Source organism: Lynx canadensis, chromosome A2 (genome assembly GCF_007474595.2).
Source record: "Lynx canadensis isolate LIC74 chromosome A2, mLynCan4.pri.v2, whole genome shotgun sequence".
Classification (NCBI taxonomy): Eukaryota; Metazoa; Chordata; class Mammalia; order Carnivora; family Felidae; genus Lynx; species Lynx canadensis.
Genome location: NC_044304.2, coordinates 65,081,940 through 65,102,346, shown reverse-complemented (window position 1 = coordinate 65,102,346; position 20,407 = coordinate 65,081,940). Strand labels below are relative to the sequence as shown.

Genomic DNA, 20,407 nt, shown 5'->3' with positions numbered 1-20,407 from the left:
GGATGTGATACAGAGAGTGTGGCCGGGGCTCAGGAACCAGCAGATCTGGGTGGCTGAGGCTCAGACACACGCACGTGTGGAGATTATAAGGTGGGATGAAGGTGACCTTCCAGCTCAGGCAAAAGGGCAGAGCGAACTGGGGCCAGTATCTGGTCTCACTGCGTCCTTTCCACCAAAATAAACGTCCGAGACAGGGATGAGTCAGAGTACATCAAGTCAGAAAAGGGACCAAGTAGAACATACATGGATGCTCTCCAGATTCCTTGAGAGAGGGCAAGGGCAGTTATCAAGCTGGCAGCAGTGAACTGAAAAGAAAAGGTCAGGGCACTTGCCTACCTTGAATTGAACTTGTGAGAATCAAAAGTATAGTTAAAACGGCAGACAGGATGGGAAAAGCATTTGCTACGAATAGCAGTCAACTGTTTCTTACCACATGAAGAGCTTATCCTGGAAGGATTTGAGGAATAAACCAGAGTTTCCAGTGGGCGGAGGAATCCACAGGCCACCCTGGGGGGTGCTCTCCCAAGCCTTGGGCCCTGGCTTTGCACTTCAGGGTGTAAACAAACCTTCTGCCAATAAACCTTCTGGAGGGGGGTCATTTAACGCATTTTCCAGATGAACCAGTTGACTCAGACTCTAGGTAACTGGCCCCAAGGGGCTCAGCTCCCGAGGGGTGGGTGGGCTGTGGCTCACCCGGAAAGCCCCGGTGCCCTCGGCCTAGCTGACCTGTCTGAGGGTAGTCCAGAAGAAGAAAGAGAAAGGCCTAATGAGCTATGAGAAATGGTCAACTTCGGTATTTAAGACCTGCACCAAAAACCACAGGCCAAGGCTACGGTTTACCTCCGGCATTGGCCAGAAAAAAAATCCAGAAAAATCACCAGTGTCAGCGTGCCACAGATATTATGAAGCGGGCGGTTCTCTGTTTTGGGTGGAAGGGTAAAGCGATACAGACAAGAGTTTGACAAAATGTATCTAGATTGAAAAACAAGAATGCGCATGAAACCTTTGGCCCGGTGGTTCTGTTTTCAGGGATCCGATGCAAATAATCAGAAATGTGGACAGTTTTATGCACAGAGGTGTTTCTTGGATTGTTGTTTGATGCTGAGATTTGCAAGTGGCTGCAGGTGTTCACTAGAGTAGTTTGGAATCTGAAAACAGTATTTACCAAGGCTTTCAAATACCATCTTGTATGGGTGCCTGGGTGGCTTAGTTAAGTGTCTGACTTTGGCTCAGGTCGTGATCTCACTGTTTGTGGGTTCGAGTGCTGCATCGGGCTCTGTGCTGATGGCTCAGAGCCTGGAGCCTGCTTCAGATTCTGTTTCCCTTTCTCTCTGCCTCTCCCCTGCTCATTCTCTCTCTCTCTCTCTCTCTCTCTCTCTCTCTCTCTCTCTCTCTCTCAAAAATAGACATTAAAAAAAATAAAATAGGGGCCCCTGGGTGGCTCAGTTGGTTGGATGTCTGACTTCAGCTCAGGTCATGATCTCACAGTTTGTGGGTTCGAGCCCCGCGTCGGGCTCTGTGCTGACAGCCCAGATTATGGAGCCTGCTTCCGATTCTGTGTCTTTCTCTCTCTCTGCCCCTCCCCTGCTCACATTCTGTCTCTCGAAAAAATAAATAAACATAAAAAAAAATTAAAAAAAAAAAGCATCTTGTAGTGTTAACCGGGGAGGGGAAGGCAGCAGAACCCCAAATTGTTGACCCCGTGTGATTTCCAGTGTCTGGCCATGCGCAGTAGTGGTGCGGGGTCCACAGGAGAGCTATCACTTACCCCACCTGCCGTCATGGGATTCAGGTTCATTTTTATTTTCCATCTGCTCTGTGCTTCCCCAAAACGTACCTGCTTGTTTTACAATTTGGGAAAGAAAGAAAAAATATGTATCAAAGAGCCGGCTGGATGGGGAAATGCTGGCTGAAATGGCAGATACTAGCAGAGGGGGAGGGGTGAACCCGGAAGGGGAGGCTTCGCTGCATTTGGGGGTCTGGGGTACCACCTTGTGCACTAACCCCAACAGCCCAGTTCCGTCCTCAGCACCTCAGTGGGGCTTCTGGTGGTGTCCTCTTGTCTCCAGACTTCGTGTCCTCCAGACCAGCTCATCTCTTCTTTTCTAATCAGAAACTTCCGTTTGTGCTTGCTTGCTTTCTTTCTCGTTTATTTATTTTAATGATCGTTTATTTTTGGAAGAGACAGAGCACGAGCAGGGGAGGGGCAGAGAGAGAGGGAGACACAGAATCGGAAACAGGCTCCAGGCTCCGAGCCATCAGCCCAGAGCCTGACGCGGGGCTCGAACTCACGGACCGCGAGACCGTGACCTGGCTGAAGTCGGACGCTTAACCGACTGCGCCACCCAGGCGCCCCTCTCGCTTATTTATTTTAATGTTCATTTATTTTTGAAAGAGACAGAGCATGAGCAGGGGAGGGGCAGAGAGAGAGGGAGATGCAGAATCCCAAGCAGGCTCCAGGCTCCGAGCTGTCAGCACAGAGCCCGACGCGGGGGTCGAACTCAGGAACCGTGAGATCATGACCTGAGCCGAAGTCAGACGCCCAACCCACTGAGCCACCCAGGTGCCCCAGAAACCCGTTCTTAACTAACCGTATGGTCACCAGTATGGAATGGATTAATGTCACTTGAAGGACTAAAGTCAGGTTGCACACCTGCCTAGGGGAGTGGTCCAGGGCTTGGAAGTGCTGATTGAGATGCTTCGTTGCCATGGGAGATTTCAGAAAGATAGGCTCAAATTCAGTAACATGTGTCCTTTGATTCTGAATCCGTTTTTTAGTGGGATCATTTGTAACCCCATGCGATCCAGATGTCCCCTACACGTTCTCCGTAAGTAATTCAAATGTCGCGCACAGACGTATCATGTTTGTGCATTTTGTCTTCTCTCTGGGAGAACAGACCGAAAACTGATAGGATCCATCCCCGGGTGAGAGGAGAGAGGCTCATTTGGATTTTTTTCTTTGTGCTTTCCTTTAGCATCTAGATTTTCATAGTTAGCAGGTATTACATCTTTAAAAAAAAAAAAAAAGAACGCCGTTTGTTTTGGAGGGAGAGAAGCAGTGAGAATATCCTCTCGCACCTTGGGGCTTTGATCCGTTTTGCCCAGATTTTCTGGGGGAAGGGGTGACGGTGGCTGGGCCTCCCCAGGGACTGAGCCACGTCCTTCTGAGGGGTAGATGTCGGTGGGTTGAACCTTCTGGACTATCTCCCCAGTGCCCCCGAATCTGCCTCCCCAGCTCTAGAGAGTGGCCCCCAGCACTGCATTGACCACACCCACACGTGTATACGTGTATACGTGTGGGTCGGCGTGCACACGGCGGAGGGCATAGAGTATTGCCCATCTGTTTCTATGCTCCCAGGCTCTGGACAGCCACTTGCTGAGGGAGCATTCGGGTGATAAAGCAACTTCCTCAAAATGAATGAGTTTCTTGGAGTTTCTTGGGCAGCTTGGTGGGAAGGCAGTTGGGATCTAAAAGCCCCACTGCCTGGGTTCTAATCCCCGGGATGCCCCTTCCCAGCAGGGGTAGTAAGGTGGACATAACCTTCCTGAGCCTCAGTGTTTTCATCTGTAAAGTGGGAGTCCCGCTGGCAGTGTAGGCTCTGTGCACAGTGGCTGGTGCGGGTGCCCAGGCACGTGGAACATTCCACCCGAGGCAGTCTGCGGTTCCTGTGCAGAGGTAGGGATGAGGTTGATGAATTGGCTATTTTTGCCAATATATTATTACTCTCAGAGCCGATGTGTTTTGCAGACAGAGTTCTAAAAGCTAATTACAGAGGTAATACATGTGCATGGTCAAAATTTCTTAAATCTGGAAGAGAAATTTGACCTCTTTTCACCCCAGGTTAATCCCTGCTAGTATTTTGTTACAAGCGTGTAAATCTTAAAGGACCCATTTTCTTTGCCCGTATTTTAATGCATCTTTCATTGGCTTGGTTCTAAGTCTCATGAAGACATTTTGCTAGAGTTGTGGAGCTGGTCGTAATATTGCTGTTGTAACTTTTGCCTAAGATTGTTGTCCTCATCTTGACATCTTAAAAAATGCCACCGAGCCCTCCCGCTTGGTAGAGGGGGGCCAATTATAAGGCAGACTCTGGATGTTTCCGTACCAGATAACAGACCGCCTGGGGCTTGATTACCAGTAATTGTTGCAGAAAATGCGTGTGCTCCCTGGAATGCTAATTATTTATATTCATTGCTTAAATCCAGCGGTTGACAGTAATTCTTTTTGAGTGGCTCTTCAGGCAGAGCAGTTGAAGCCAGAAACACAGAGTAACTTCTGTCCTGACTCCCTTGCTAAACAGAGTGGTACCTTCTCAAGATTAACTTCCTTATGTTATGTTACGTTACGTTAAAAGTGTTTATTTATTTTTGAGAGAGAGAGAGGAGAGACAGAGTGCAAGCTGGGGAGGGAGGGAGACACAGAACCCAAAGCAGGCTCCTGGCTCTGAGCTGTCAGCACAGAGCCCGACGCGGGGCTCGAACCCACGAACCACGAGATCATGACCTGAGCCGAAGTCGGACGCTTAACCGACTGAGCCACCCAGGTGCCCCATCCGGTGTACTTTAAACAACTGTCCTTGAGAACTAGAAAGGTAAAGAAATTGAAGAAACAGGAAGAAGGCAATGCGAGCGATGGTGGATGTGGATAAGTGTGAACTTTTGACTGAAGCCTTTGTGTTCCTATTTTCTGCAGGACCAGGTGGAGCAGACACCCCCCGTCAGCCCACGAGACCTGGCAGGACCTGGCTTCCCAGCGCAGCCTGACCGGCTCACCAATCACCAGGGTAAGAAACGACAAAATCATGGTGACCCAGATGCCCTACCTTCCGACTGTGACTTTGCCACGTGCTGGGGCTCTGTATGCCAAGAAATCGTTCCTGCCCCTCATCTGAGAAGATTCTGGCCTTGGCTCTTCTCCCCTTTAAGGAAAACAAAATCAAAAACGGGGAGAAAATGCGTGGCTGTCAGATCTTCATATACAGGTGCCCCCTGCTTTTGGAAAGTCCGTTTTCCACTGCTTCGCTTTTGCGAAAGACCTACCTCCGTACTTGTCTTTGCTAACCGAAAGCGATCCTCCAAAGAGGATTTCTGCTTGGACAAAAAAGGACTCGGTGTTCCTTTTGCAGGGAGCCAGTATTGCGCAGGACAGTGGCCCCGCCATGCCCCTGTCCCCGAGCTCTACCCTGTGCTAAAGCATCCGGCCATCAGAGCCTTGAGCTGTGAGCCTCTCTGTGTCTTCCCTCCATTTATGTCGTCCGTCCGGAAGCAAGATGTGTCTTAAGCTATCGGAGAAGGCAGAGAGAGAGGTGATTTTTGGTGCTTGGAACGCTCACAGGGTTTGTCATATAAATTAATGGTAGCGAGGGGAAAGCTGTCTTTCTGTTCAGTGGGCAAAACTTCACAGTCAGTTCTACGGAGATTTATCTAAGGATGCAACTTAAGGGCAACTTGATGTTACCTATCCAGGGCTCCTCCATGGTGAAATCTTGTGGATTTTGGCATTCTTTTTTTCATGTTTATTTGCTTTTCAGAGAGAGTGTGTGCCCAAGTGGGGGAGGGGCAGAGAGCGAGGGAGACACAGAATCTGAGCTGTTAGCCCAGAGCCTGAAGTGGGATTGCAACCCACGAGCCTCGAAATCATGACCTGAGCCGAAGTTGGAGGGCTTAACCGACTGAGCCACCCAGGCACCCTGATTTTGGCATTTTCGTATTTGCACTTAAGCTGGTTTGGTGGGTCTGTGCTCTTGGTAATTCTCCACCTTTCTGTGATTTCTTCTGTTCCCCTTGTGTTAATTTCTGATGGGATAATCGTGGAAAAGAAAGGACAGGGGTTAAAAGCAAATTGGGTCTTAGGGATACATGCTTTGATATGGGGCGGGCAGCCCAAGAAGGGACCCAGTCTGGTTTGGGGGGAGGGACCAGGAAAAAGGCACATGACTCACGGTGTGGATTCCTACAGAAGTTAAGTCCAATAAATTGTAGGGTTTAGAGCTGGGAAGAATTAGAATAATCAGGTTTTTTAAATTGCTTAAGCAGAAAGAGGATGGAATGTTGCAAAAATAAAAGCTGGGAGCTTCATAGGAAGTCAAAGAGATGTTTCCTCAAGTGTTAGAAGATTCATAAAACAGTCAGGCTTTTCTGTGTCAGGCACATTTTCCTGGTCGTCTTTTAGAAAACTTGTAACGAGAAAGAGGAATATCGTTAATGTCGGCTTTGAAACTTTGGAAAACTTTAATTTATTACATTGCACTGCTTAGCAGTGGTCTCATTTAAGGTGAAATAATCTAAGTTTTGGTATTAATGTTCATACACAAGTCTATGTCCACACTTTAGTCAAGAAAATTGACTCGATAGAAGGAAATTTACACAGAAGGAGCTTATTTATTTAGTTTTAAATTATTTATGTTGAGAGAGAGTGCATACGTGCGCAGGGGAGGGGCAGAGAGAGAGAGAATCCCAAGCAGGCTCCACACTGTTATTTGCAGAGCCAACACGGGACTCGGTCTCACAAACCGTGAGATCGTGACCTGGGCCAAAGTCAGATACTTAACTGACTGAGCCACCCAGGTGCCCCAGAACTTTTTTTTCCTTTTTAACGTTTCTCTGTTTATTTTGAGAGAGAGAGCAAGAGTTGGGAGGGACAGAGAGAGAGGGAGACAGAGAGTCCCAAGGAGGCTCCGTGCTGTCAGCACTGAGCACGACATGGGGCTCGATCCCACAAAAACGTGAGACCATGACCTGAGCCGAAGTCGAAACCGTGAGCGTCTGCTCAACCGACTAAGCCACCCAGGCGCCCCTTGAAAGAACTTTTTGAAGCTTAAAGCTTCTTTAAGGTTTGACGACATCCAAGGTGTACTTTCAAGCATCCTGTAGATGTCACGCCTGCTCGGGTGGTGGCAGGGAGGGCTGCGCACCGAAGGCAGGGTGGGCTCCACGTGGAACAGAGCAGATCCCCTCTCCTGCTCCGGAGCTCCGCAGCCCATAGTTGAAGCTGAGGGTCTGATGCGTCCCCGCACCTGAAGCAGGGTCTCAGGGAATGAATGAACGCGTCTCCACCTGTGATATTGAACACCTTTCGCTCCACTCCTCAGTAATTCTGCACACAGAGCTTGTAAAACAGGACAGTGAGAAGGACTCAGCCTGGCTGCACCGCAGGACGGGTGATTCTCCATCTCCTGCTGAGAAGTGAGCCACCCGAGTCAGCAGGTCGCGTTTCCATATGCAGCGAAGTCTATCAAAGGCTTCGAGGGAAGCGTGTGTGTCACACTCAGGGTGGTGAATGACAGAAGAGTGTCATGAAGGACCGGACACCATGACGCGCACTATGGGAAGAAATGACAGAAACAGGTGGGCGTGAGGAGCCCACGTGTTGGAAGTGAGCTGTTATGCCACCAGTTATTGGCATTTTAATATTTTACTGTTTACTTATTTTGGAGAGAGAGAGAGAGGGTGAGAGCTGGGGAGGGGCAGAAAGAGGGAGACACAGAATCCGAAGCAGGATCCAGGCCCCGAACTGTCAACGCAGAGCCCAACAGGGGGCTCGAACTCACTAACCATGAGATTGTGACCTGAGCTGAAGTCGGACGCTTAACCGACTGAGCCACCAGGCGCCCCAGATGGTGCTCAGAGAACTCAAAGGAAAGGGGAAGGTTATTCCACATCTAAAAGCATCTAGCAAGAATCTAGAAAACAGAGGACAAAGAGAAGATCTGCGGAGAAAATGCAGACTTCCCAGTGCGTGAACGATGGTTGGACTGACAACCAACCTGGGCATAGCCGGAAAATAACACAGGGTGTTTTCAGAGGGTCGAGGGAGAAATGGCTGTCTGCCTGAAAGTGGATAGCGACATCTACTGAGAGCAAAATAAAGCTTTTTTTGGGCAAACATTGAGCACATTTGTGACTGGCAATCTTCCCTGAAAGATTTATTGAAAGCTGTACTTCAGTAAGAAAAAGCCGGGAGTGTAGGGAACAGTAGTAAGGTTAAACTGAACGTTGGATGATAATTAGACCCTGGGAGCGCACACGCGCGTGCGTGTGTGTGTGTGTCTGTCTTGTGAGGTTTGTTCCGTGAGTGATTCTGTCATCATAAGACCCCATTTGGGGGAAGTAGAATGTAAAACGATTTGAGGCTACGTTAAGAAAAAGTATACTAAGTTACGTACGTATTTTAAAATCTTAGCTGCATCTAAAACACGGATTGTAACTAATGAAAGAATATGCGTAAAATCTGTACTCCTAACCTAGCAGAAGAAGATATAAGGGAATCTGTATTTAATAAAAACAACCGACATCACCAGGAAAGGAGGAAAAACAGGATGTGAAGAATAAAAAGGATGTCAGACAGAAAATACTAAATAAGATTGTAGGGGTAATTCCAAGGATATCTGTTAACAGTATTAACAAGCCCCGATTGGTAGAAATACATAGAACCCTGCATCTAACAGATAGACTCTTGATTCTTTTCTTTTTAAAACATTTTTTTTTAATGTTTATTTATTTTTGAGAGAGAGCGCGTGAGCAGGAGAGGGCTAGAAAGAGGGAGACAGAGGATCTGAAGCAGGCTTCACACAGTGAGTGCAGAGCCCGTTGCGGGGCTCGAATTCATGAACTGTGAGATCATGACCTGAGTCGAAATCAAGAGTGGGCAGCTTAGGGGCGCCTGGGTTGCTCCGTTGGTTAAGCGTCTGACTTCAGCTTAGATCATGACCTCATGGTTTGTGAATTCAAGCCCCACATCAGGCTCTGTGCTATCAGTTCAGAGCCAGGAGCCTGTTTCGGATTCTGTGTCTCCCTCTCTCTCTCCCTTCCCCACTCATTCTTGGTCTCTCTCTGTCCTTAAAAAATGAATAAACATTAAAAGAAAAAAATTCTAAGAGTTGACAGCTTAACCAACTGAGCCATCTGGGTGCCCCCTCTTGATTATCTTCTAAAATCTGTGTAACTTTTTAAAAAATTGACCACATAGGGGCTCCTGGGTGGCTCATTCGGTTAAACATCCCACTCTTATTCTCAGCTCAGGTCTTGACTTCAGGATTCTGAGTTCAAGCCCCATGCTGGGCTCCACACTGGGCATGAAGCCTACTTAAAAAAAATTTTTTTAAGTTAACCACATATGGAAAACTGCACTAAAGTTTTTAAGTTTTTTAAAAAATATTTATTTTTGAGAGAGAGAGAGAGAGAGAGAGAGAGCGTGCCCATGAGAGGGAGGGGCAGAGAGAAAAGGAGACACAGAATCCAAAGCAGGCTCTAGGCTCTGAGCTGTGGGCACAGAGCCTAACGTGGGGCTCGAACTCACGAACCATGAGATCGTGGCCTGAGCCAAAGTTGGATGCTTTTAGGCGCCCCTAAAACACTAAATTTTAAGTGATCCATGTCATGCAAGCCACGTTCTTTGACCCAGTGTGATTAAATCAGAAGTCAACAGAAAAAGTTCCAAACAAAATGTGTAATATGCGTGGAAACTTTAAAACGCACTGTTACCCCACTCCTGGGCTACAGAGAAACTCACATGAAAATACCAGTTAGTCATTTAGAACTGAACGTAAAATGAGTGTACTTGCAGGTAGGAAGTTGTATGTTGCTGCTAAATTGTATTTGAGACTCCATTTCTAATCTTGGAAGAGAAACAGAAATTAGGAGCATCAAAGATGGATGGATAACGCTAAGGAATGTAGAGGGAGTAGTTACAAAAATTAAGATCAGAAATTACGAGAATGGTGAAGAAGGTATCAACGGGTAGGGACCAAGCGAAATGTCAGCCTTTTGCAAAATCTGGCGAAACCGTGAACCTCTAGTAGAGTCCCTCAGGAGGGAGAAGGCACACAGGAAAACCACGTGAAGAGCGCGTCAGAGTTCAGACAAGAAAACCACGAACGACTTCATGCCTGTAAATGTGAAAATAGGGGCGAAATGGATAAAGGGTCGCAGCAACAAAGACAAAATTGCAACACCCAGTGCTGACACCGATGTAGAGCAACAGAAACTCTCATTGCTGGTGGGAATGCAAAATGGCGCAGCCGCTTTGGAGGGCAGTCTGTCGGTTTCTTACAAAACTCAGTTTGCTCTTGCCGTACGACCCAGCAGTTGTGCACCTCGGTGTTTACCCAGAACAGCTGAAGATTCAGGTCCACGCAGAAGCCAACCCAGTGATGCATGTAGCTGCCTTGTTCGTCATTGCCAAAGCTCGGAAGCAACCAAGATGTCCTCTGTTAGATGGATGAGTAAACTGGTGCGTCCAGACAGTGGAATATTCCTCAGCACTAAGAAGAGGTGAACTATCAAGCCATGGGAAGACAGGGAGGAGGCTGGGCCGCACGGTACTGTGTAAAATGGAGCCCGCCTGAAAAGGCGACATGCTGATAGGATTCCAATTCCGCGATATTCTGGAAAAGGAAAAACTACGGAGGCGGTAAAAAGACCAGTGGTTGCCCGGGATGGTGACGGAAAAATCTTCTCTGGGTGGAGCAGAGAAGATTTAGTGCAGTGACAGCACTGACGTTATAAAGACATATGATGTTACCAGGATGGGTATGGCTGTGCAGGTCCCCATATGGCATGCACACTACCAGGAGCGAACCCTAGGTCAGCCATGGACTTCGTGGATGGTTATGGTGTATCAGCATAGGTTTATCCATGGTAAAAATGTACCATTTCAGTGAGTGATACTGACCAGTGGGGAGGCTCTGCATGTGGGGGGGGGGGCAGTAGGTTTATGGGAAATCTCCATACTCTCCTCTGAATTTTGTCGTAAACCTAAAACTGCTCGAAACAAATAAAGTCTTTAAAAAAAAAAAAAAACAACACCAAACTGACACCATTAGAAAAACTAACCTAGAGGTTACCTAAGAAAATCAAGAGTATTTCTCCTGCACAGCATGCAGGGAGTGTTCCATGATGTGACCTAATGTATAGCTCTGTGAGTAGCGTAGACAGCACTCAGAAGTTTTAGGTAGAGACATTGGAAGAAATAAGAAAGAATAGTTGAAAGAGGAAAACAAAATGAAACAGTTTGACTCTTGGCAGAACACAAAATCTTAACAAAGAAATAACTCAGAAGAATGGAGTCAGTAATCAATACCACCCCCTCGAAAGGGCTCTGGAGTCAGTAATTAATACCACCCCCTCGAAAGGGCTCAGGGGTTTTGCAGATGAGTGTCACAAAACCTTCAAGGAGCAAATAATTGCCCTCTTTGTATGAGCTGTTGGAGAGGTAGTGCCCAGAGCCTCTCCCACTCATCTTACAGTGTTTTGTAGCTTTGCAGGAGACGGTCCAAGAAATCCAGATATAGGCATATTTCATGTTACTGTACAACCACAAGGTCCATGTAAAACATTAGTCAAATTCAGCGTTCGGTCGTAAACATCGAACAAACTTTATGACCAACTTGGGTTTATTATGATTGTGCAAGGGTGCTTTACCATTGTTACATGATGAAGACTTTATAACACTTTCAGAGATTTAAGGGGAAAAGATGGGCATCTCACCAGTGACCACAAGAACATATACAATTCTCCACTCGTGCGATGCAAAAGAAACGATAAGAGAACAAAACTCTTACTGAACTAGTACTTTCAGAAACCTCCATAACCAGTTTCTAATAATATATTTGTCAAAAATGTACAGCATCCGTCATACACGCAGGAATAATATTAGAGTCGTGTCCATGAAAACCTGGAATCACACCCGAGTGCCTGTTGTCAGTGGGGTCTTAGCCAGTGCAACAGAATACTAAACAAACAGAAATGACACTGAAACGGAGCAATGAAATCCATGCCTATTTGCAGATTACCCAGATAGAGAATCCGCACAGACTTACAAACTTTTAAAATGCATGAGTTCTGGGGCGCCTGGGTGGCGCAGTCGGTTAAGCGTCTGACTTCGGCTCAGGTCATGATCTCACGGTTCTTGAATTCAAGCCCTATGTCAGGCTCTGTGCTGACAGCTCGGAGCCTGGATCCTGCTTTGGATTCTGTCTCTCTCTGTCAGAAATAAATAAAACATAAAAAAAAAAAAATGAATGAGTTCTTCAAGCAGGGAGATACAATGTGAGATCAACAGATAAAACGGCACAGTATCTTGTGCAACTATAGAAAACAATCAGGAGGCGTAATATAAAAAGAAATCCCATGGACAATAATAGCTAAAATCAGAAGGTATCTAGGAATAAGTTAAACTCGATTCCTTGACATTGTATGATGTTGCTGAAGCACATAAAAAAGACGTAAATAACTGGAGCCCTATCCCACGATCACAAATCAGAAGACTTACCTCGCAGAGGTGTCACGTTATCAAATTTATCTTTAAATTTAATGCAGATGTGACCAAGTTTTGCAGAGTTTTGGTATGACTTGACAGATAGCTTCTAAATTTCTTTTTATTTTGAAGATTTTATTTATTTTTAAGTGACCTCTATGCCTAACATGGGGCTTGAACCTACAGCCCTGAGATTATCAGTCACACTCTCCCCCGACTGAGCCAGCCGGTCTCCCTAGAGGGCTTCTAACTTTAATGTGGGCAAGTGGTAACAAGGCTTCATTAAGAGTCCTCACAATTAGGAAAGTGTGTGAATGATTCATAGACATAGAGACCCAAGGACCAGAACAGACAATCCTGTAAAGAGACCTACCCATTTATGGACATTCAGTGTAGCACAGAGAAGTCACAGCCGATCACGAGGACTCGCGGGGCTGGGCGAGGGTGACTGGAGGATCCCTACCCCCATACTATCCTCAGTCATCAATTGCACGTCAATTAAATCACGGAAGCTGGAAAACAGCGGTTTTAAAAAACTTAAGAGTAGGGAGAATCTTCATGCCCTCAGGGTGAGAAAGAATTTCCTCTGTCCAGCTTAGCGCAACCGTAAAGGAAAACTGATGTTTGAGGGCATTGCAAACACGCATCTGTGTAGGGACATAGCGGCATTTAAAACCCTCACCGATGTCAGCCTTGGGGGGGGGGGAGAAAAATCATTGCGGTGCATTTAACGCGCGGAGTGTTAGTATCCTCGGCTTATCAAGAAAGCCCTGTAAATAGGAGAAACGGTCAACTGGGAAAACTGGCCAAAAAAGCGTGCGCAGGAGGGCACGCTGTGTCTGTGTCTGACTGCGGACACTCACGTCACACGGAACGTGGCAGCGACGGAGCTGGAGAGGGAGGGGGCCGAGGCTCGGGGTCTGTGATGGGAATGGAAGGGCGCGCGCGCTTCTCGGTCAGGCGTGTCAGTAGTGAGCCGTCCAGCGCCCTCTGTAGGGAGCGGGCTCGGGGTCACAAGACGCAGGCCTATGGGAACCTGCCGCCGACCCTGCCGGGCATCTCCGAGCCTCCCCGGCCCCCCTCTGCGGTGGACACTAGGGTCAGTGCTTGGTTCCCCGGAGCAAGATGCCCTGAGGCCACATGACAGAAATTGACAGCCATCTGGTGCCTCCTTACTGTGCAGGGCGCCCTCGGATGCTCCGATTATGGGCCTTAGGTTTGTGCCATGTGTTGGATGTCGACTCGGCGGGTCGTTCGCAAGGGACCTGCTGTGCCAGACAAAAGATTCTCTGTGACTTTCCTTGACCGGCCCTTTCTCTGGCAGAAAGATTTAACGCTCTTGTTTATGTTCGCTTGCTCCTCATGTAAGCAGCTTAGTTTGGGGTGACAGTTGCTACAAACCCCTCACACTCCGGGAAGGGAGGCATTTTCCTTTAAAAAGTTGGTGGCTTGGGGCGCCTGGGTGGCTCAGTCGGTTGAGCGTCCGTCCGACTTCAGCTGAGGTCACGATCTCACCGTTCGTGAGTTCGAGCACCGCGTCGGGCTCTGTGCCGACAGCTCGGAGCCTGGAGCCTGCTTCGGATGCTGTGTCTCCCTCTCTCTCTGCCCCTTCCCTGCTCATCTCCTGTCTCTCTGTCTCTCAAAAATGAATAAATGTTAAAAAAAAATAAAAATAAAAAGTTGGTGGTTTGGTAACAGCTAGAATTGTGCTTGGCTGGTTTTTTTTTTTTTTTTTTTCAACGTTTATTTATTTTTGGGACAGAGAGAGACAGAGCATGAACGGGGGAGGGGCAGAGAGAGAGGGAGACACAGAATCGGAAGCAGGCTCCAGGCTCTGAGCCATCAGCCCAGAGCCTGACGCGGGGCTCGAACTCCCGGACCGCGAGATCGTGACCTGGCTGAAGTCAGACGCTTAACCGACTGCGCCACCCAGGCGCCCCTTGGCTGGTTTTTTAAAGATAACGCTTTTATGGCGGTCAAATACATAGGACAGAAATACTGTTCCTTTTAACTTTTTAAGTGCATAGGTCTGGCATTCATTATTTTCACACTGTTGTGCCGTTATTAGCACTGTCCGTCTCAAAAACTTTATCACCCCACATGGAAACTCTGCATGCCTCAAGGCAGTAATTCTCCCCAGCTCTTGGTAACCTCTGTTCCGCTATGTGTGTCTACGGTTTCTGGTTACCTCACGTAAGTGGAATCACAGGATATTTGTTCTTTGTGCCTGGCTTATTTCGTGTAGCATGGTCTTTGGTGTTCATCCTGGCGCATCAGTTTCATTCCTTTTATGGCTGAAGGCTGTTCCACAGAGCACACGCTTTATGTTGTTGGCCTGACCGTGAACGTGTGCTGGGTTACGTCCACCTGTAGCTGCAGCAAATAATACCTGCTGGGGTCCTGCTGTCCCTTCCTTTAGGTACAATTAATAATGTGGTCAAGCTTTTTCATTCTTTTTTTCTTTTTTTTTTTATTTTGAGAGAGACTGAGACAGCGCAAGTGAGGGAGGAGCAGAGAGAAAGAGAGAGACGATTCCAAGCAGGCTCCGTGCTTTCAGCGCAGGGCCCGGGGTGGGGCTCGATCCCACAAACCGTGAGGTCGTGAGCTGAGCCAAAATGAAGAGTCAGACGCTTAACTGACTGACCACCCAGGCACCCCTGGGTCAAGTATTTTCTTGACAATATTTTTTTTTTTTTTTTTTAATTTTTTTTTTTCAACGTTTATTTATTTTTGGGACAGGGAGAGACAGAGCATGAACGGGGGAGGGGCAGAGAGAGAGGGAGACACAGAATCGGAAACAGGCTCCAGGCTCCGAGCCATCAGCCCAGAGCCTGACGCGGGGCTCGAACTCACGGACCGCGAGATCGTGACCTGGCTGAAGTCGGACGCTTAACCGACTGCGCCACCCAGGCGCCCCGACAATATTTTTGATAACGTGAGGTGTCCGAGGATTTTAGAAGTTTGGCTTTTTCTCATTTTATTTTATTTTTAATTTTTTTAAATGTTTATTGTTATACTTGAGAGAGAGAGAAACAGAGCGCCAGCAGGGGAGGGGCAGAGAGAGAGGGAGACACAGAATCCGAAGCAGGCTCCAGGCTCTGAGCTGTCAGCACAGAGCCCGATGCGGGGCTTGAACCCACGGACTGTGAGATCATGGCCTGAGCTGAAGTCGGACGCTTAACTGACTGAGCCACCCAGGCGCCCTGGCTTTTTCTCATTTTAAACAAGTTGTTTCTGACGGCTGTCGCTGCTCCCTGCAGACGCTGAACTGAGCGACCACTCTCACCAGAGCACAGCTGAGCAAAGGTGGCCCAAAGAGCTGGGAGATGTTTCGGGTCCGCTTGTGGAGGGCGCTACAGTTGCCTGTGTGTTCGTTTTCAGACCGCGGTCCATTTGGAGACGGGGATATGTGTGCATCATGGTGAAGCCTCTGAAGATGTATTTAAACCATTGCCCATGGCCCCTGGAGTCCTACATCAAGGGACCCAGCGGCTCCCGTGGAGACCCCAGACCCCAGCCCTCGGCTCCTGAAATGGAGCAGTGCCTTTCCGCCCCGGCCTTTCGCACTCCTGTCCAACCTGTCACGGCTTCTGGCTGTAGCTTCTTCTCTTGGTTGTCTGTAAGCCAGAAGGATGGTTGTTAGCACGCAGTTTCAACGTGCAGAACTATGTGGGGGGGGGGGGGGGCTGGCTTCCTTTCCCATAACCGTGTATGTATGGAGAGCAGATGTGTCGTGGGCATATTTCAGGACCTTCCGTATCTCGTTGGATAATCGGTTTGCCGAGTGGAAGAGACCAGAATTAGAGAAGATTGTCAGTAGAGAAGGTGAAGTAGGTCGAGAAAGGTTGTTGTGTTTTGTTTCCTCCCCTGCGGGGAGCCACGGCAAATGTCACAGATGTTGGGGGTGGCCAGGCTTTGGACCAGTTATTCCCTGTGTCTCATTTCTTCCAGGGGGGCAGGGGAGGGCCCCGAGACCGTGGGTGAGTTAGTAACCACTTTGCGGTTGAGATTCTTCAACAGCAAATACCCATCTCACATCATTACTGTGAAATACGTTTGATAGGACAGTGATAACTTGGAGTCTCACGCTTGTCCCCACATGTCTTTGGAGTTTTCACTGTCATCGGAGCCACATAGGGGAAACTGAGCCGGAGATGTTTGGTAACTTGCCCAGAAGTGACAGAGAAGTCACACACTGGTAAAATCGGAATCAAAGCCAAGTCCGTGCAGCTTTATGCTTGGAGGTAACTTAGGGGAAACATGGAGCATGTGCCTGTACATATAAGCTGTCCTGCAAGCATTACTTTATGTACCATATTTACCCCTTTCTCCCGAGATCGTGCGTTTCTTGCCGGTAGGAACCATGTCTGACTGATCCTGAAGGTTCTGCGATAGTGCCTTGTATTTAATAGTTAATGTTTAAAGAATGCCTGAACTCACATGCCATAGATGCATGTAGCTTCCAGAAAGGTCCTGCGTTCCTGCCCCTTCCCGCCACGTGGTAAGTCCTGGTAATTCCAGGCATCTGAGATGAGAAGAAGTTAACGAAGACCTTCCCTTCGTGTGGTGCCATTTAGGAGGTGACAGGAGAGCTTGGGTTGGGATGACAAAGGATGAAATCAGAAAGTCAGCTGAGAAGAAGACCGTGTGGCTCCTGCTGACCGTAGCTTTTGGACCAAGCTTGAGTCGTGGTTCATTGGATGCCCTCTTACCTACTTCTCCTTTTACTGTGTTATCCACGAGAATATCGTTGACGTTCTACCCGTTTCACACCCGCACGCACGTGCGTGCACGCTTGAAAGTAACTCTTCATAGTGTCATTTCCTCACAGGAAAACAGTGCTGTCCCCTAAAGATAAAGTTCTCTTTCTCCCATTCCCGTTCCTGAATAGTAATGAACATTGGCCTCTGCTTGGACATTGAAGCCAAAAAGTGATTACAATTTTGATTTCTTTTTCTCTCCCTCCATGCCTAATCACCTTTTATTAGGGCTGAGATGCCAAAAGGCGAGGAGGAAAATCCTCCCTAATCCTTCTCCCACAAAATGACATCTTTCCGCCTTTTGGAATACATTCGGGCCACGTCTAATAATTGCGTTTGCCCACGTGATTAATGCTGCTTCTGCAGGATCCGTCTAAATAAATGACTGTAATGCTTACGGTCCTTCAGAAAGGTCATGATTTCTTGCCTCTACCCTTTGTGTCTTAACATGTTTAGGTGACCTTCCTGTTGGAAAAACAGGTTCTTAATCTGTTAACCAGTGAATTGACCTAACTGTGCTATGCGGTGGGCACTGTTGTTAACCCATATTTACGGGGGAGGAAACTGAGGCTCAGAGGCCAGAAAAGCCACCCAGATCACCCCCAAATGGCTAGCGGAGCCCGTGTGTCCCCGCATGTGGGCTGCAGCATTGGTGTCTCCCACCCCCGGGCCGCCCTCCGTCCTTCACAGTCCGCTCATGCCTTCCTGACCTTCTGACCCCCTTAGATTTTTCAGTGGGTCAACCTGAGATGATAGCGGTGGGGACCGAATCGCCCTGGTCTCAGAAGCAGCCAAATCGGTTGGACCCCTGCCGCCGCCTCCCCTGTCCTGAACCTGTGCTCACTTCATCCTTTGCGCTTGGAACAGTCCAGGTGTTCACGAGGAGCACAGAACAAGGAGGCACCGAGGTGCCCGCTGGCCCCACCTTTCCCAGCGGCAGGCGAGCCCAGACTCGACCTCCCCTTCCTGGTTCCCGTGTGGAACTGACACGCTCATGTTTCACATTGCCTTAGCTGTCAGGATGCTCGCCGCTCGAGAGCGGGCTTCATCCCTGAAGTCCTTGTGTTCTCCTCGCCTTCGCTTTTCTTCCTCGAGCTCCTTACCTTTCCTGTTTCTCACGTTCATTCAACAAAAATCTGTTACCTGTCCAGGCCACGTCAGGAGCAGGGGACGCAGCGGTGAGCAGTGAGTTTTTAATTTATCGCTCATAGAACACACGGATCTTTTCGTCCAAGGAAGTGTAAATCCCATTTTTGGAAGCGGTGGGTCCAACTTAGATATAGTTCATTATTAAGATCAGTGATGAAAGAGTATCTTTAGATCTCCTTTAGGTAGAGAACTAGAATACGCTCTCTCCTAACGCCTTTTCCGCTATATTATGCTTTACTTAAATTAATTAAAAAAAAAAAAATTAAAGGGAGAGGGGCAGTGGGAGAGGGGGAGAGACTCTATTTTTATCTCCCTTAGGTAGAGAACTAGAATACGCTCTCTCCTAAAGTCTGACATACCCTTTTCCACTATATTACACTTTACTTAAATTAACTTATTTAAAAAAAAAATTTAAAGGGAGAGGGGCAGCGGGAGAGGGGGAGAGAATCTATTTTTTTTTAATGTCTAAAAAAATTTTTTTTAATGTTTGTTTATTTTTGAGAGAGAGAAACAGAGTGTGAGCGGGGAGGGGCAGAGAGAGAGGGAGACACAGAATCCGAAGCAGGTTCCAGGCTCTGAGCTGTCAGCACAGAGCCTGATGTGGGGCTCAAACTCCCAAACCGTGAGCTCAGGACCTGAGCCGTAGCTGGATGCTTAAGTGACTGAGCCACCCAGGCGCCCCTTTAATGTTTGTTTTTGAGAGAGAGAGAGCGCGCACATGGGGTAAGGGCAGGGACAGAGGGCAACAGAGGATCCCAGGCTGGCTCTGCACTGACAGCAGTGAGCCCGATGAGGGGCTCAAACTCATGAACTGTGAGATCATGACCTGAGCCAAAGGCGGACGCTTAACTGAGCCACACCCAGGAGCCCCTGGAAGAGAGAGAGAATTCCAAGTAGGTGCCACACTCAGCGAGGAGCCCAGTGTGGGGCTCGATCCCATGACCCTGGGATCACGACCTGAGCTGAAATCAAGAGCCACATGCTCAACCAACTGAGCCACCCAGGGGCCCCTAAATTAACTTTTTAGTGTTTAAAACCTCAGTTAGCCAGCCCTTCCAAGTGAACATTTTTTGGAATGAGTTATTTTTCTTAGAGAATTTTAAACGCTATCCCCAAAGGAAGCTCTCAGGCTGGAGATTTCCAGCAAGGAAAAGTGAGCCCAACCTGTCCCTCGGGACAGAACGTACTGCTGCCTTCAGAAGTCATTGAACAAGGTTGCCGGTTTCACTTTCGTTGACACGGCTAATATTATATGCCCTCCTGCCAGGTGCCCCCGTCTCTGGGTCGGCTCTCCAGACTCCCAGTTCTCCCCTGCGGGCGGGCACTGTCCACACAACGTCCGGTTAATCCTCTCTGGGGTCCTGCCATGCGCTGACGGACGCCTGAGTGGGTTAAATAGTTGGGCGCTGGCGGTGTGGCCGGGAGCCCGCCCAGTGGCCCCCGCAGAACGCAGAACGTGCCAGGGAGCGGTAACTGACACCCGCCAGGCCTGCATTTAGTTCTGGACCAAGAGAGACTTTAATAATAGTCCTGACCTTTCCTGGGGGTGGGGGCAGGGACTGGAGGAGGTGGGGGGCACGGGCCGTTGCTCCTTCCATCCTGTGGCTGTATTTCGAATGCATGAAGAACAGTCCCAACCGGCCTGCGGCCTCCTTGGGTGTCAGATGGCTAAAGGCACTGTTGCCCGGGGGGTGCTTCCCATGCAGGGGCTCTGTGTCGCGAACCCCAGCTGACGCCGAGCCAGCCAGCCAGAGTCTGCATCGGGCAAAATGGTTTTTACCCACCTCGGAGCACATGGGGAACGCTGGGTGACACTGGCTCCCTTACACGTCCCACTGATTGTGCCCCTGCCCATTCTCTGTGTGGCTGCCACTGGTTCTTTGGTTTGGTTTTGGTTTTGTTTTTGTTCTTGTTTTATCTTAAAACAGTCTGGGAAGATAATTCTGTGCCTCGGACACTTGGGTCTTTTGGTTGCTACGGGCAATTAAATCAGTTGTTGCCCTCAGATCTTCTCGTGTGTGTGTGTGTGTGTGTGTGTGTGTGTGTGTGTGTGTCTGTCTGTGCATGTGTGTGTGTGTATGTTTTCCTCCTGAAAACTGATCGTACCTGGTTTTGTTTCATACTTGGTCAAGTAGGTGTCTGTCTTTCCAATTTATTTCTAGGCTCCTTGAGACCAGGGGTCATGTTTTCGTTTTTTAATCTTTGTGGCGGTGGGGGGAGAAAAAAACCCGAAGAGGATGTT

General features: G+C 48.4%; 1 protein-coding gene across 5 annotated transcripts in view; it reads left to right on the top strand.

Moving 5' to 3' along the window:
- Positions 1–20,407, top strand: part of GRB10 (growth factor receptor bound protein 10) — a 183,226-nt gene that overhangs the window by 82,048 nt on the left and 80,771 nt on the right. For all 5 annotated transcript variants that reach the window (XR_003967084.1, XM_030307673.1, XM_030307672.1 and 2 more), the window contains one exon: positions 4,694–4,784. Coding sequence is in view for 3 of the 5 variants with exons in the window: in XM_030307673.1 (XP_030163533.1) it covers positions 4,694–4,784 (91 nt within the window). In the remaining 2 variants the exon portion in view is untranslated. The remainder of the gene's footprint in view (positions 1–4,693; positions 4,785–20,407) is intronic.